Source organism: Apteryx mantelli, chromosome 3 (assembly GCF_036417845.1).
Source record: "Apteryx mantelli isolate bAptMan1 chromosome 3, bAptMan1.hap1, whole genome shotgun sequence".
Classification (NCBI taxonomy): domain Eukaryota; kingdom Metazoa; phylum Chordata; class Aves; order Apterygiformes; family Apterygidae; genus Apteryx; species Apteryx mantelli.
This window is the reverse complement of record NC_089980.1, coordinates 110,580,053-110,597,447: the sequence shown is the minus strand read 5'-3', so window position 1 is coordinate 110,597,447 and position 17,395 is coordinate 110,580,053. Positions and strand designations below refer to the sequence as shown.

Genomic DNA, 17,395 nt, shown 5'->3' with positions numbered 1-17,395 from the left:
GAGTGATTAGAAATAAAATGGCAGAAAAAATTAAGTGTTGATAAATGCAAAACAATGCATATGACAATAATTAAACTGAAGTATTGATAGACATTAAAATACTAAAAGTAAATAGCTCTAAATTAGTTATTACCATTCAAGGCAGCTGAATGGTATTTTTACAAATGGCATACTGAAAACATCAAATTGGTGCCCAGTTGTAAGCAGAGAGAACGTTAACCAGTAAAAGAAAAAGAAAATGGACTAAAACAGAAAATACCACAACCTGCATTTCAGAGGTAGGCTGCTTCTTGACTACTGAAATTAAGCTACTCTGTGCAGTCCTGGAGACCCCATCAAAAAAACCCCAACAAACCCTAAACTAAGGAAAATGATACACGAAAAAAGTGTGAAGGATAATCAAAGGTGTGGCACAGCCATACACAAAAAGATGAACTAGAAGATTATCCATCACTTTTAGCCATGCACGAACATACAGGCACTCATATCAAGTAAGGCAGCTGGTTTAAAACAAATTAAAGTATATATTTTTTGTTTTACATACAGTGCACAATTAAACTATCAAATTCATCACCACTTTGGATTTTTGAGGCCAAAAGCTTCAAAAAAAAAGCAATTGACAAGCTCAGAGAAGAAAAGACAGATACCACAGAGTATAAAGCAAGATGGTCTGGATGCAGTCTTGAAAAGATTCAGTTTTTGACTGCTGGAAGCTGAAAGAACATAATAGGGGAAAGATTACCTTGTATTTGCGCTGTTTATTTTATGCTTTCCTAAGCAACCAAAGCCAAGCATTGTCAGAAATGAGCTACATTGACCTTTGCTACATTAAAAAACAAAACAAAACAAAAACAAAATTGAAGTTTAGAAATGCAACCAGAAACTTTTTCTATTTTTTTTTTTTTAAGCACAGTCTGGATAGTATTTGCAGTAGGTTTTTCAATTTGAATTAAAGCAGGAAAATAAATTTGTTATTTGAGTCTATCTCCATGAATGAATTAAACTCAAAAATACCATTATCTTTTTACTGAAATAAGTGAAACAGAGAGATAAAGTAACTTGCCTAAGCCACAAACCAATTCCTTGAAAGAGTCAAAACAAATAACTTATCTCCTTGCTTCCAGTCTCATGTTTATAACCCCAGGGTTTTCCTTTTCTTTCATCATATTGAAGGCTAAAAAATATAAGGGACTACCATATATGATGACAACACATAACAGCATCTTGCACATCACTTTTTTGTCATCATTACTTTGTAATTCTTTGCATGAAAAGCAATTGATTTAGATACATTTTTTATGCCTACTTTTATATAGAAGCATATGGAATTTTATTTTCTGACTGTGAAGACGGAGCCTCGTCATTGTGTTAAATACCCAACCTTTACTGCCACCCATGAGCTGGCCAAATTTTTACTCCCCCCCAATTCTAAAATGAAATGACAGATGTGTAGGAGGTTCTGGTGGTCCCTGCACAACAAAGGGGTTTATACAATTTAATGTGCAATACCAAGTCCAACTTCTTGCTGAATATTACAGATCTAGCTGTTTCTGCTGTGAAGAAACTTGGAGCAATACTTTAGGATTCAAATCTCAAGGCATGAATTTTGTCAGTCACATCCAAATCATTACTTCGCATCTGTCACTGGCGAAAAGCTAAACCTCAGCAACAGCAAACAGTAAGAGAAGCCAATAAAATTGCTTCGGAGTACAAACTCGTCAAACAAGTTGTAAATATTTCTTTAAACTACAGCCCTGCCTCAGTAATGTGCTCAGATTAACAGTCTGTGTAAAATCCCCAGTCGGGTTAATCTGAAAGGCAAAGCACTGGGCTGGCTCTAGCAATAAGAATGTGCCTTTTATATTGATTCCTTTGGGTGCCAGAGAAAGATCACCAAGAGATTGCTTTCACAGACTAAATATGCCTCTAGGATATCTAAAACGGTCTTAATCCACTTAAAACAGAAGTATCAACCCTTAAAAGAAATGTAGGATTGAGAAGTAGTTATATCACCTTGAAGCAGCTAGTGAATAGGTATTTGCTGGTGTGGTAGGCAAACAGGCAACGGGCTCATCATGACACAAATTTAAAGACACTTGCAGAGAGGACAACTGGCATTTCTTCTCTCAGTCTTGGTAAGAATTATATGCTCTTTGTTTTGCTCCCCATTTTATAGCTTCACAGCACAAGTAACATCAGTAGTCTATACTGTATACCAGTAAGCACACAAAACTTCAGTCAGCTGAGAAATGCTAGTGTTTAATTTTTAATTCAAAAAGGCTATCTGTGTAAGTTTAGTATATGTCTCTCACAGCAAACCTCCACCTTGAGGTACAGCCATAGGTTTGGGGGGGGGGGGGTTGTTTTTTGTTTTTTTTTGTAATTAAAAGGAGTGATCTAAACTATGCATCTTTAATGCTGCATAGCATGCTGTTATATTAACCAATAAAGTATTTCAGAAAAACTCCATAGTTCAGAAAAATTACAGGAGTTATTAAAACTCTCTTGAGTACCTCTGTGTTGTATTTTGAACATATCATATCAAATCAAACTATTATAAATGAGTAATGTTTAGAAAAAAAAGATGTGAAGCTGTAACATTTTAGGCCTTGACAGAATCCCCAATTTCTTTCCTTGATTAACAAAACCTGTGTGTAAAAATGCCAGAGAAGTTGCAGAGTGGGAAAAACAGAACTCTTGATAAAAGTGAAGCAGCTGTTGGAATGATTTCCTTATCACAATTTTTAAATAATTTCTTTAGTGAGTATGCAAGTACATTTGCAGAATATATAAGCAGAAATTATTTACTGTTAAGAAGTATAGAAGGTATCTATTCTTAGAAATGGAGCTATGCTGCTGTTCACTGTCATAAGGAAATATTGTGCCTGCTGAGATATCTTTGAAATAGGACAAAAGGACTGAAAATAAAAAAGCAACAATATAGCCAATTTAGAAACAAAAGGAAGATTACAAAACCAGTGTGAAATAATATGTAAATGGAGATTTCATATTATACTGTAGCACAGAAGAAATTCAGATCACTAATGAAAAAAATGCACAAAATAAATGCTTTATTCCTACATATACTTGTTACATTACAGTCAAAACATAGTGTTGTTACTGTATGCTATATACACTGCAATATAGCCAGCACAACATGGCATAACAGATCATTAGTAATTTTGGTCTGTAGTATATACAAGTTACCATATATCGGAAATATAAGTTTGAAATAGAATGACATCTTTTGAAACATTAGCCAGAAGAAGACTTTCAAGGGATTAAACTCTAATTTAAAATCATTTATCTATTCCTGCTGAAATAGACTGATATCAAAGTCTACTTTCAATTTCCCCCAAATGTCAATTTTTTCATGCCAGCTTTGGGTATGAATAACTTCCAGTATGAACTCAGTAACTTTTTATTTTGCTGAAAGGCTCTTTTTCCTCAACAACTTTTTATCATTAGCTAGGAAGACTGAGGAGGTGATGTTGAAAGCTGGATCAGGAAGTTATTGAGAAGAAAACAATTTTTATCAAAGTAATCAAGAAATATAAGACAAAAGGATTGAAGGTTAAATACTTGATAAGGTATTTAACAAGAAGGCTTTGAAGACACTGTAGAATTCACAACAGCAATAAAAAAACCCTGCATTCACCTGCTGCCCCACAGTGCTAGGAATTTCCTGTATTAAAGTCTGGGAGATCATTGGGGCTGCGTTGCTGCACGTGCAGATCTGCCCGTCTGAGCAGATCAGCGTCAATGTGCCACCAACATCCCGCCAGGATGCGGGAAGCAGCCTGCAGCCCCCCTTGCCTCTCCTGATGGATGCAATCTGATAAACACACTCAGAAAATACAGTCAGAGGATCGCAAATGATCATCCATCGACCAAACCACATTAAATGACCACGTGTTTACTCCCAGCTCTAAATAGCTGCCAAGAAGCAACAATTTAGACCAAATATAATGGGTTAGAAAAATGTATGTGGTCAAATAATTTGAGCAGTAGCTCTTAAATTGGTAATTGGTTCAATTTCTGATCATCTGATCACACAGTTGTAAACAACATTTTAAAGTGGTCATGATGTAGCAGCTGCAACCTATCCACTTAATAGCCTACTATTACAGAGCACTCACACATAAAATGAATGATCAGTAGCTGTTTCCCTCCCTGCTCCAAGGGATGCTAACTATCTCAAATAAAAATGCATTGCTTACAGGGATAAAAATGATTATCAGAAGGAGATTTTGTGTTAAGAAGCAGGGAAATCCTAAAGATGGTATAACCCCTTACTATACAGAAATAAGAAATTGTTCAGCAAATATATTTGCTCTATATTCAGGTATAAAACCAGAATGATGTGATCAAATCTGATGCTGTAAAGCCATCGCTGGACTTTCTTTCTAGCACCCCTAAAGAGAAGGGGAGATGCAAAGACGAAATGCATCCTGTCTGTGCATCCGCAGCTGGGGCCTGGATTAGGGAGTCCAGAAGGAAGGACGGGAGCCTTGTGGTAATCCCAAACCTTTTCATACCTGAGCCCCGAACGCACCTGAGGTCTCAGCTCCGAGGGATGCGATCTCTCCGAAAGCCCTGATCCGAGAGCCCCCCATCCCGGGCGCCGCGGCTGCCTCCCACTCGGCTCCCGCCTCCCGCCCCACTGGCCCAGAGCCCCCTGGCCACACTGCTCGGCCACAGGACAGCCTGGCCTTAACTCCTGCTCTTCAAATATGACCAAAAAAAAATCTCCCACAAACCCATTGGCCCTTCTGCTTGTATTTCCCGCAGAGTTAATGTTGGATAACATATATTATCTAAATATCAATTCCCTTACCAATGCCCCTGTTCCAATTTAACCCTTACCTTAAAACCTAGGCTGTAAGGAGCATTTTTTGGTCTTCACTTTCATCCTAGCAAGGCTGCCAAAAGCCCAGCTGTAGAAGGCAGCTGCATTTCACAGCTTTCAGGTATCAGCTCCATTTACTTAATCATGGCTCTTCTGAGCTGTCACATTCCCATCGCACTCAAATTTTCAGATTGAGAGTAAATATCAAAATATAATGGAGCATAACCTCTAGCTAGTAATTAGAAAACCACTGCCAACATTGTGTAGAAAAAAAACAAAAGATCCAGCGAAGTCAGTTGCAAAATTCAGTCGCCAGCCAGTGAAGAAGCCCTGACTGCGGCTCCCACACAGACCTCAAGCTGCTGGCAGAGTGGAGGCAGTAGCTGGTGAACCAAACAGCTTGGCCTTCAAAGCTTGTCAGTCACTATGCTCCTGAAGGCTGCAGATGTTCTAGATTCCACCACTCACTTAAATTCCTGCTGGCGGGATACCAACACGCCACCTGAGGCAGAGCTGCTCGCAGCTTGAAAATGCAGCAGCATTTGGAACAGCCACTGTAAACTGCAGGGGCTGTTTGCTGTTTCCGAGTTGGAGGTGAAACCCTGGCTAGTAAAAGTTTTAATACTATTCTTGGGCAAGAGCGAAGTAATCACATTTAAACAAAAAGTACTTGTTCACTATAATTTTTCTTCAGTCAATAAATTGTTCAGTTTTTATTCCCTTTTTTCCTCCCTCCTATTCCATATTCCTCTCTTTTTCTATTATGTTTTGAGGCATTTATTTTAAAATTGTCTCATTAAAACTTTCAGATAAATTATCATTCCTCCATCTTACTGATACAAACAGTCTGTGTAATTTCTGAGGGCAATAGTTCACTTAAATTTTAAAAAATTCATTAGTAATATGAAAACTCATTTGTATAGTTTATTACATCCTTGATTTGGTATATGTAAAAATGTTATGTTCTACTCTTCCATTCCTATAATGCAATATTCACTGCTGCAATAAATAAGGTCTTATAAACAACAAAAAATCATAAAACATATTGAAGATATGCTGTAAACATGGAACAAAAAGAAAATTATCTCGTGCAAGCTTTTTGAGTGCAAACCCCTTGACATGTTGTAACTAGCCAGTTAATAATTGCTTTGTAAATTGTTATAAATCTGAACTGAAGCACAGAGGGGATAAAACTAACAAACAAGTCATAAAGCATGACTGTTACACATTTGGAGTGATTATTGCTAATGTCAACCAAGTTCAAAATCTTATAACAAAGAACCTGTTTCTTATATTTCCTCCAGTGTAGCTGTTATACTTGTGTTGGAAAATACATATAATCCTATCAGTAAACAATTATGTCACACAAAATGTATGTTTGTGCAGATTCCGAATATTTAGAACAGTAATACACCACAAATTTTAATACTACTGTCATCATGCTACTCTCTCCCTTATTCATCCAGAATAGATTTTCTCAGGCTGGATAAAATATATAACGGATGTTAGAAATCAAGGGCACATAGGAATAGACACCGTCATGACTACATAACATTATGATGCAGTAGCTCTTTTTCAGAATGAAAAGGACATATAAAGCTAACTTTAAATAGGTACCTTTCATAGAAAATCTCACTCACAAGTTAAAGTTGGCAAACTCATGAACAACTGGAAATAAGGTTATCCAAAGAAAAAGTACTAGCAATCTTTGTAATTGGTTCTGTTACCATTCACAGCTACAATATTATGGGTTTTTCAGAAACCTATAATTTATCTACAAATTTTTTTCAGTGCTATGGCTTGGCAGATCCTTGCCAAAATGTCATTCCATGTTATGCTGCCAGGATTATCACACTGACCTAATTTTGTCCCTCTTATCGTATGTTCAGCCCAGAGTCAGAAATCACGAATCAGACACTTTCTCACCTCATAGTTATTTCCCCGTATAAGAATATTTAAAACAATATTTTATTATTTGTGTTCCCAGACTGGAAGTATAATAATGGGATGGAAAAGGGAGAATGAGAATGAAAGACTCAACTTGTTTAAAAAGATTTACTGTCACTCACTGGGTGCTAAATTTTTTATTATTTAAAGCAAATATTGAGCTGTTCATTTTTAACTGTTTTAAGTTACTTATTTTGTACTCTTAAAAATGTTTAATATTTGAAGTTTTAAAGATTGTATTTAAATACTGTACTTGTAATGCGTTCTCCTTGCCTTCCCTCAAAAACCCACCTAATAAGAGGTTTAGGTTCTGTCATGCAAATACACGTATTCCTCATCTGAACATCTTTGATCTTGGCTTCATATTACATATGATCAAAAGGTATTAATAGACATTCCATCATTATCGAGAGACATGATTTATTGCAATTTGATTTGTTTACTACAGATAGAAATAAGCTCCCATTATTTTGTATTGTTTTGTAGGAATGCAAGTTCTAACATGTTCAGAGTGCTTGACAGACCTAGAACAGACCTCAAGCTATAACTTATTTCATTCTGTTACACAAAGCAACATTTATTTAGTATTTAGTATGTATATGCTTAAGTTCTGTATAAATCTTTAGTATAAAAATATCATGGAATACTGTATAATTTTGGAGAAAAAGAATTTCAGAGAATTGAGAGTGTTTGAAGGAAAATCAATAGACAAAAACATAAATATTTCAGAAAGTGATATGTTTAATACAAATAGAAATTAAAAGATTTTTATTCCATTTTGTATTTCTTCTATTTCAGAGCGTTTTGAATTCTGAAGTATTTAAGGTTCCCAGCTTTAGAAAACGTTTGAATATTTACTTATGTACTTCCCTAGCTAACGGAAGATTGCTAAACTGTTGTCTGAGTCAGGACTAGCTGTCTAAACAGAAACTTCAGTTTAGAAACATAGTGCTGAGGAATTTTTTGCTTGTGCTGTTCTCCCCGCGTGAAATTCATTAACTCCTTTAGCTAGGTATTTACATAAATCACTGTGCACACTCAAATGCTTTTACAAATATAAAAATTCAAAAATCTTGGAAGTGTACTCCTATAATAATGCCAAATGTTTGCAAACAGAAAAATAAATAAATAAATCAACTCTTCCTTCCAAAAGCCCGGAAAGGAAAGCAAAAAGCAAAGACAAAAGGAACAAGAAAAAACGTAGAAGATCTACTGGGGGATCAGCTGTGACAATAAATGCCTGTTCGGCATCTCCCTGAGATAAATCTCAAACAGACCAAATTCTTTTTCATGCTTAACGAAACAGAACTACACACAGTCAGAGAAGAATGCTATAAGCTACTTACAGGAACGAGGAATTTTTTGATTTCTTCCAAGGCATGACTCATACGAGAATATGCTTCTCCAGGTGGAGCAAACACTTCAATTAATACATGAAGCTCGTCACTCAAGTGTGCGTATTTGGCTTCTCCACTTTTCCTTAGTTCTTCCTCCTATGAAAAAAGGTTTTTGTTTTTTTTAGAACTGAGAATCTACTAATTTTGTATTGATTTAGCATTTACAGAGAACATGACAAAAGGACATAATATAAGGAGACTTTTAAATCCTTTGAAAAATAAGTCTAGTACAAGCCACTTAAAGATTTAAAAATAATTTTTGAGTGTTTGAATGCTAAATCCAGCATAATTAGCATCTACAAGAGATTTTAATCAGCACAGTGTAAAATGCTAAATACTCCAGAACTGAGTAGTGAAATATTAACTCCATAATGCGAAAACTGCCTTAGCCTGGCTGAATCTTAGCTGTTCACAAAAAATAAAATAAAAATCCAGTCACCCACTTTGGGACATTTTAGCATATAGTACTGTTCATTTAAGTTCAAAGGAGCTACTTAATGAATACATCTGGGCTGTACATTTTTGTATCGCTAAAGGAAAGTATGCCTTTATACTTCTATCTGAGTCTTGAGGTTTGAGTTTCAGTACTGGTTCTGGTATATGTTACTTATACAAACTTGTGTACCCCAGTTAAGACAGTGATTCACCTCACCTAGCTTTATTAGACAGTCTTCGTGTCCCAGTTTTCCATCTATGACATAAGCCTAATAATCCTACTTTGCATCCAAGTAATGTTCTGAAACTTCAATCTACTTTTTATACAAGGCTTTGAGATAGTGAATGTAAATTGCAATATACAGTCATAGCAGTTACCTCTGCATAAAAAGCAAGGATATAAAGTAGTGATCATGTTAATGCTATTGGCTATGGCAACATAATGCAAAATTTATGTCATTACTATACAAGATAGCAATAAGAAATGTTGAAACGCTGAGTTGAAAACTCAGTCTTCAGAAATATTTTTAGAAACTGGAATTTGCATAGCAAACAAAATTACACAGTCCGGACTGATGAAGAGAAAGTGTCCTGATAAATGGAAATGACAGAAAATCCAAGAGTAACAGAAGAGAGACCTGAAGCAGTAATTGTGTAGAGATGTAGATCATAAATACAACACATGAAATTTCCTATATTGTAAAAAATACAGCTATGAAAAGCAACAATGGGTATTTGAACAACAATACGAGAACTGCAGTAGATTTCATATCTTGCAAGAATTTGCAAATATAAGAATAGTGCACAGCATAGACAAAGATGATAATCACAGTGCTGTTGTTACAGAGGCATTTTTCATAGGATCAATGGACAATGGTACAGAAGAAAATTAATGAGCATGCAGTTTGACAAATGCAAACCTATTAATTTTTAATCTGGACACAAATGCAAAACCCAAGATGTTCTCTGTAACACTGATATTGGTAAAAATAGTAAGTGAACTAAATACATGATAGGAATACATGATAGGAAGTCAACCAGAACAGATATTAATTCTCACTGGTACCTGTTCTGGGGTTAAAAAGCTGTTAGGTCCTAGGTCCTGCCAGAAAACAATGTTCACTGGAGGAACAGAAAACAAAAAGCATCTGAGGAATGATTTGAGAATGTATGAGAGGGAATAGTTCTCAGCCAAGTACAGAATAAAGTTAAAAGAGCTTTGGCATCCCTTGATTCTTGCTTTTAAAGAACTTATTCTTACTTCAATGAGAAGAATAAGGAAGATGAATATGCTCAGTATATGAGAACTCACACAGTCGAGCTAAGAGAAGGGGTGCGCTCCAACCACTTACAACACCTGCAGTCAGCTACAGACAACCCATAATTAAATATAGATATGTAAAAAGGAATACTGCTTACAACAGAGTAAATTTGTGGAGATACAGATGTCAACAATTATTTTTCTATACTTGATGCATCACTAAAATTCTAGTAGTTACTTAGGTGAAAGGAACAGAGATTTATGTACATTCAGCACTGCCTTTTGCAATATGGCCTCTACAATTCAAGGGTGTTTTATTTATCTCCTGATACATTTCATAATGAAATACAACAACATTTTAGTGGCAAAGAGGTATTAAGTGGTATTAAGATTATATTTTTGTTTAGACAGGTGAGAAAGAAGACAAAAACAAATCAGTAGAAGAACATGGACATAATATGATCATCGAATAACTATTGAAAGAGCCCAAACAGCTGGGGTGAATGTTAAATGAGCAAAAAATATAAATTCTCTGCAATGGAAATAAAACATCTGGGAGAAAGGTTAACACATTAAAGTGATAGATTATACCAAAATTGAAGCTACAACCAGTGACTATAACCAAGTAGTGATCTATGCATAAATTACCTGCTAGAACAGAGAGCTATTAGTGCAGAGATAGAGTTCACAAACCTATTGTGCAAGGCATTCAATGAGTATAATACATGAATGTCAATAAAAAGTTTGAAAAACTCAAGCAGTAAATTAAAGATCAAGAAATGTGCAATTACCATATCTAAACATGCTTCCTATGCATATTATTTTTGCCTTAAAACTTATGATCAAATCTGGAGACCACTGCATTCAGGGTACATTCAGTTCTAGGAAGAAGACTTGGCCTTAATTCATATGAGTACAAAATGTCGTGTTCTGATTTATCACAGGCTAATTACCAATTTCTTGCATCCAAGTTACAAAATAGGTTGTTTGAACTCCCACCAAGCTGTTACACTCTTATTATGGGCAAAAGGAACATACATTATGTGCAGAGCCAAAGATTCATTTTTGGCTAAATAAAGTCTTAAAAGTCTAATCAAAGAATTATTAGTAGTCCAGTTCCAATGATGTTAACGCTTCTAGTTCAAACTGCACGCAGGTAAAATGACATATAAACAAATTTTCTCGTGTCTATCCCTTTCTGGTGTTACGCTCACCCTCCCACTGCCCCTCGGGGTGCTGAGGTTTATGGCTTCAGTCTGGGTGAAGGGCATGACTGTGGGAAGGCAGTATCTGGAGTCCTTTGCTGCAAGAAGTATCATACGGACATTGACAATTTCTTCCTCTCTCTAGGAAGCACTTGGGGTAATTTTTAGGTATGCTAACAAGCTATACACATTGCCCTTTCGTCACTGTTCTTCAAATCCATGTCACATTAAATTCACTATATACGGTAAGTTTTATATATACTGGATACTTGTTCTTTGTTGTCTTTGTTACCCAAAAAACGGGTTTGCCTCAGGTCCCAAGGTTGCATTCCTTTAATGACCAGCAACAGCCCTTGGTAAGTTGTTTATTGCCCCAGGCTCTTCCAGGTCATCCTGCGCCTCTGCTTTCAAGGCCTCTGCTGTCTTCCCATGCCCATACTCCTCTACGGTGCGTTTTTGTTCTGGGGTCATAGAGAGCCCGTTCTCCACAGGATGACTACTTACTATTTCTATCTATTAGTTACAAATATATATTAGTTTACACCACACTCATACAAATCTAGGCAAAAGCTAAAACAACATAGGTAGTAGTCACCCATTATTACCATTAGAACTAAAGAAGCAAAACCAAAGCTGCAGGCAGACGGAGGCAGGTCCAGACCAAGCCTGGCAAGTCCCAAGGCCTGTGTCACTAGCTTAACACAAACCCTGTGGCCTGGTACAAATGACGGCAACACCATATTTACCAGGATACAAGGCTACAAGTGTTAGCAGAAAGAAAACATAAATTATTTATTGCCATTGCTGAGAAGGTCTGAAAAATACTCCTGGGTATACAGAGATTTTTTTTTCCAGCTACAAATGTCTAATTTTCAATCTAAATACACAATCTAGAAGAGGTCTGCTGGTTTCATATATGCTTGGTAATTCAATGAAGCAGATTTCAGAAATAGATGTCTATCTGACACACACGTCAATCTGGGGTTTTAAAAAACTGATCCTGGCTGTACTGAAATGTGGGTGGTGATTGCCTGAGCTACTGCGTTGGATGAGATTCTGCACAAAGTAACAAGCACTAACTAGCACAGACTCTGTTCCCAGACCTCACCATCACTTTAAGAAGGGGTTCTCAGTATTTTAGAGGATTTGTTCAACTGCACCAGGTTGGTGATACCCAAAGGGGTTAAACCAGTATGTTGAAAAGGATAAATACAGTTAATTTAGTGTTTTTAAAAATATAAGAGAAGACTAGAGATTATATTATGATGAGAGATGGCATTGTAAGAACTTTAAAAGCTTACTGTGTTTGTCAAAATAAAGTAATGAGCCTGTGGCACAAGAAGAAATAAGATTCTGTGGAGCAAAGTAGACATAGATTTGTTTACACTGGTTGGAGGAAACATATTTTCTTTTCCCCTGCTATCATTCTCACTTTCCTGAAATCATCTTACTACCTCTATTACATCTGTCTAGCTCTATTTATTTCATTGTGTATTGAGTCAAGTTTTCTTGTTTTTTATAAATTTTAATCCCCTTTTCCAGAGACAAAGAAGCTGAATAGTCACCTTAAAGCCATAAAAATGTTAGACTAGAAAGTTCTGCTAATATTTCAGATAATCCAACAAGCTGGCTGATGATAAATTACCTGACTTATCTTGAAAAGAAGTACCTGCATTTATGTTAACTATTTAGAAGGTTCTATATACCTACAATAATAGTAGATATTTTAAATATAGACAATTCTTATTATCCAGGAAACATTCATCTTGAACTCTATGAAGTATACACAGTGCTCCCCAAAGCTGTACTTAATCAAAAAATAATATTTGCCATTTGAAATATACAAAAAGGAAAATTTAAATTAAATATCAATATCCTCTTTTTTTTTTTTCCTTCTATGCAATTACTGCACCATTATTTCTATTGGTCCTATAAGAATGCAATTTTCCCCTCAAGGAATACATAGACAGAATATTTATATCCTAAGATTTGCAGAGAGCAGTCTGCTTTTAAGTATGGGGTCTTATGTGAAAATAAATGTTTTAAGTTCTCACAGTTCTGAATGAATTCTTTTACTATGCTTTATATTTTCAAACTGAAGTATAAATCAACTTCAAAAGCGCAGTAGTCAAGTACTTTGAAGAGTCTGGTTTTGATCACATAAAGGAAATAGTACAGTATTCCTACCTTAAAAAAATTTGGAAGGAAAAATCCATGCCTAAACTACTTTATGTGTAAGCATAATGAAAAAATTGTATTGTATTCCCAAAGGCCAGTCAGCACAGAGTTTACCTCTGCTGTGTGCCCTTTGAGTATGAAGCAGGCTGAGGTGTCAGTTTGGGATTTCATTTAGTCATGTATTTAAATCCAATTTCATGATGAAAGATTTAAGAACACACATAAAGATAGCTGCATACTTAACTATCCATTTGATGAAGCATGCTTCCCCAAATACAGGCCTACAGAATAAAGCCACTAAAGCACTTAGGCATAACTTTGGTGCCCAATTGCTATTGTAGGTGCCTACATAAATAGGTAGACCAAACCTAGCCTGATCTAACTGCATAACCTACACATTTGATTTATAGCTACAAAAGAACTTAAACACCCAGGATCTAGGCATGATTTAGATCCTAAAACCCAAATTCAGGCCATCTAAATTCCTACTCAGTAGCTGCCTAGTCCTGAAATATGTAGATACTGTAACTGTCAACAGTAATATTCCTCAGACGCAGAAGTGTCTGACCAGCAGTGCCTCACTACGGCCAAAGAAATCTGACACTTATTTCATGCTTAAGCTTCTTTGGGATTCCTAAACCAGTGAGGGGCTTAATAAGATAGATGTTCTGAACACACTCCTACTGAGTAAAACAGCAGTGCTGCTGTCTTTTTACATAATAAGATTGCAGATAGAGTGCTCATGAAGTTGTGCAGTACAAAAGTTAAGAAATAGGTGTCTATTTTAGGGAAGTAGCTACAGGAATCCCACAAGAACCATTTTGGGACATGTTCTGTTAAACTATTCATAAGTGATCTAGAAAATGAGTTGAGAGGTGATAAAAATGCTGAGGTGATAAAAAACAGCTCTCCACACACAATAAAAGACTCTAGACATGCTATTTCAGGAGAAAGATCTTGGAGTCATTATAGACAGTTCTACAGAAAGAATTAGTTCAGTGTCCAGTAGCAATCAAAAGGACAACCTCTATTAGGAATTATTATGAAAGGAAAAGAAACGAAAAGAAAACAGCATTATGCCCTTGTAAAACCTGCAGTATTTCCTCATCTTGAATACAGAACTGTTCTGTTGCCTCAATTAAAAAAAATGAATTATTAGAACCAGAAAATATAGAGATGAAAAGGATGATTATGAATACAGAAAAAATTCCACATGAAGAGAAATTGAATGTGAGAGTCTTGATAATCTTGACATTTGTGCATTTGTGCTTAAACAACTAATTCTTGGAAGACTTCTCAACTTTCACTGTTTCTTATGTTCCGTCCTAAGCTTTCACTACCACTTTGTTCAGAGACAAAACAGTCAGATCACTGGACCTGCAGGCTAAGCCAGTTCTTATGCTATTCTGTTTCATTCAAAAAAGTGAATGCATCTAGCTGGATGTAATGCGCTGTGCACTTAAAGAATAAAATCATTCACATATCTAAGATATTTTTGCCCTATGGTACTTGCAACTGCTTGCCGATGCTTTAGCTGCATCATTTTTATTAAACAACACCTATAACAAAGGCGCATACACTTAATGCAGTTATCTTTCAAATATGGAACTTATTTCTATTAATGTTTCTTACTATGCTCCACATTTTGTTTAAAAGATGCCGTTACTAATTAGCATTCACATGAGCCGAATGTAGTATTACAAGGGGCTCATCTAGAAAGCAATGTAACACTTCAGCCACTCCGATTGCTCATTATAATCATAGCTAAGAGTGTAGAGAAGAGATATTTACAGCCACTTTTCAGCTGTAAATTCAGGAATCACAACTGTTGCAAGACAGGCAGAGCCGTGAGCGCTGTGTTTTGTTTCTCCCCTCCTTTGGCAACAGCTACCCTGCCGACCTGCACATGCAGCTAGGCTTTTTGAACAATAACGTTGTTGCGTCTCTGACAAAGCACATGATGTGCATCTGGGGAGCCAGTGCAGGTGCAAGGTTAAAAACCTAGAATGAATCAGCACATTTGACTCTGCACTGCTTTTTCTAATGATGTCTCCATCTTTGAGGAGGTTTCCAAGTTGAAATGTAATGGTACTATGAAGCAGGGAAGATCTATCTCCAAACAACTGCAAAGAAAAGCTTTGCATCTGTAGAGGTCACTGTTTTCCCTCAGTGTATTGAAACTCCAAATTTTCTTGGGATGGGCGCAACATAAACTTTTTGATATGTGCGTATCCAAAGACATGTTCTACAAGGTTTTTTCCTTCCTTCGGGGTGCTTCCTTATGAATGGGATTTAGATGAAATTTTGTTGGCACATAATGGTTATTTGGGGGTGGAAGAGAAAGGGAATTTTCCCTGATTGTCATAGAGGCCTAGTTAGGGGAACGGCAATGGCTCCAGCATTTGAATGCCTGACTGGTAAGCTATATTATAATTTTCCTGCAACTTGGCAGATGTTCATTTCCAGTAATTATTTAATAAAGGCTGTCCTCTGATAAACGACAACTTGGAAAATGAAAGTAGCAAATGAGTTTGAGGGTCCTAACACCAACTATAGGAAGACACAACTATTTTCCACAGCCCCTTAATTTTCATGCAGTGATGCTGAAACTACATCAGTGGAGAGAAACGGTCACAGAACTCTTATTAGGTGGAGCGAAGGAGGAAAAGAGCCTTAAATAATTGGCAAGCACTGTATCTCTAATGGTAAGAACACAGACCAGAATGTTTGAATATCTGAAATCACTTCACAGAAATATTATGCTATCTTCTGAAAGTTACTTGAAATAAACAAATCAATCAAACATCTCAAACATCTACCACTGTGTAGAACTCTCATCACAAACATATCTTTTTTTCTGAGCTACAATTTTAATGTTTTACAAATGATATTTTATGTCATAGTCACACAAAACTTTGCAGGTTTCACTTTCTTTTTCTTTCCTTGTGTGATTATGTTTTGCATAATATTGACAAAGAATACAGACTCCCATTTCAATGGAAAAAATTACTCTTTCCTCTAAGATCTTATCCAGAAAATCTAACTACATGCATTATATTCATTTAGCCAAATAAATTATAGTGACAGTGCAAGTTCTTGGATGATTTCTCACAAAAATGTCAGAAGTAGTTAACAGTTGAATATGTTGTAGTGATATTCCATCTATCATAATTTTTAATATCTGACATAGAGTTACTGAATGCAAATAAAATAGCTTGCAAATAGATTTTTGTCATCTCAGCTATGATGGTGACTCTGTGCTGCAAAGAAGGAAGAGCACATTTTCTAATCCGCTAGTAATTGAAAACTGTCAGTAGATTAGTCCAATATAAGCCGTAAATGAGTCTGACTGCAAACTCTGAATTTTTTAATGAGTAGTGATTATAGCAATTACAATACCAATTCACTAGAACACTCATTTTCATGAAATGTGCATAGTAGTGAGACCATGGACAATTCAGGTAACATCCAACTCCTTGACTACACAGTTTAAGCCTGACCTGAACTCTGAACCATGAGAGAGTGACATAAGAAGGTCCCACTGCTAAAGGAAAAGTAAAGGAAGTCAAAATTAGTTCTGAAAAGTATGTTTATCTTAGGACAACTTGGCCAAGGCGTGACGGCAGCTTTTGGGTGGGACTCATTGCTCTGTGACTCCAGCGGGAACTCCAGCGTTCTTCACTGCAAATTTTAAAGGAAATTATTTACCTAAAAAGATCAAGGATGTTGTGCCCCTACTGGAAGGCAAACTGGCCACTTTGGCAAGGTACACAGAAATCCCAGTATCACAGAGAATAATCTCAGCCTTAATCAATCCATTCACAACTGTCCCAGGAATGAGAGGAGAGAGAGAACACAGTGTCCTGCACAACTGCTTGCCAAAGCTGTACTACAAAACTGCATGAGCTGGATTTCTCCTGAAGAAATGCCATTTCAAAGCTATTCTTGTGTTCTACTCATGTTATATTCACGATGCTGGTTGCAAAATACTTTCTGCTGTCAGTTCTTGGACTGAAAGGCATAGAAAGGAATAGAAAGTACGCTAGGGGATGACAACGGGCTCCCTCTGGGAAGTCCGACAATCCAAATTTTATTTTATTCTCTTATTGCTCCAAAGGAAACG

The 17,395-nt window shown here is 36.2% G+C and overlaps 1 protein-coding gene across 13 annotated transcripts in view; it reads right to left on the bottom strand.

The window, feature by feature from the left end:
- KHDRBS2 (KH RNA binding domain containing, signal transduction associated 2) overlaps nt 1-17,395 on the bottom strand; it is a 513,233-nt gene that overhangs the window by 311,480 nt on the left and 184,358 nt on the right. For all 13 annotated transcript variants that reach the window (XM_067294146.1, XM_067294142.1, XM_067294143.1 and 10 more), the window contains one exon: nt 8,143-8,289. In XM_067294146.1, the coding sequence (XP_067150247.1) occupies nt 8,143-8,289 (147 nt within the window). The remainder of the gene's footprint in view (nt 1-8,142; nt 8,290-17,395) is intronic.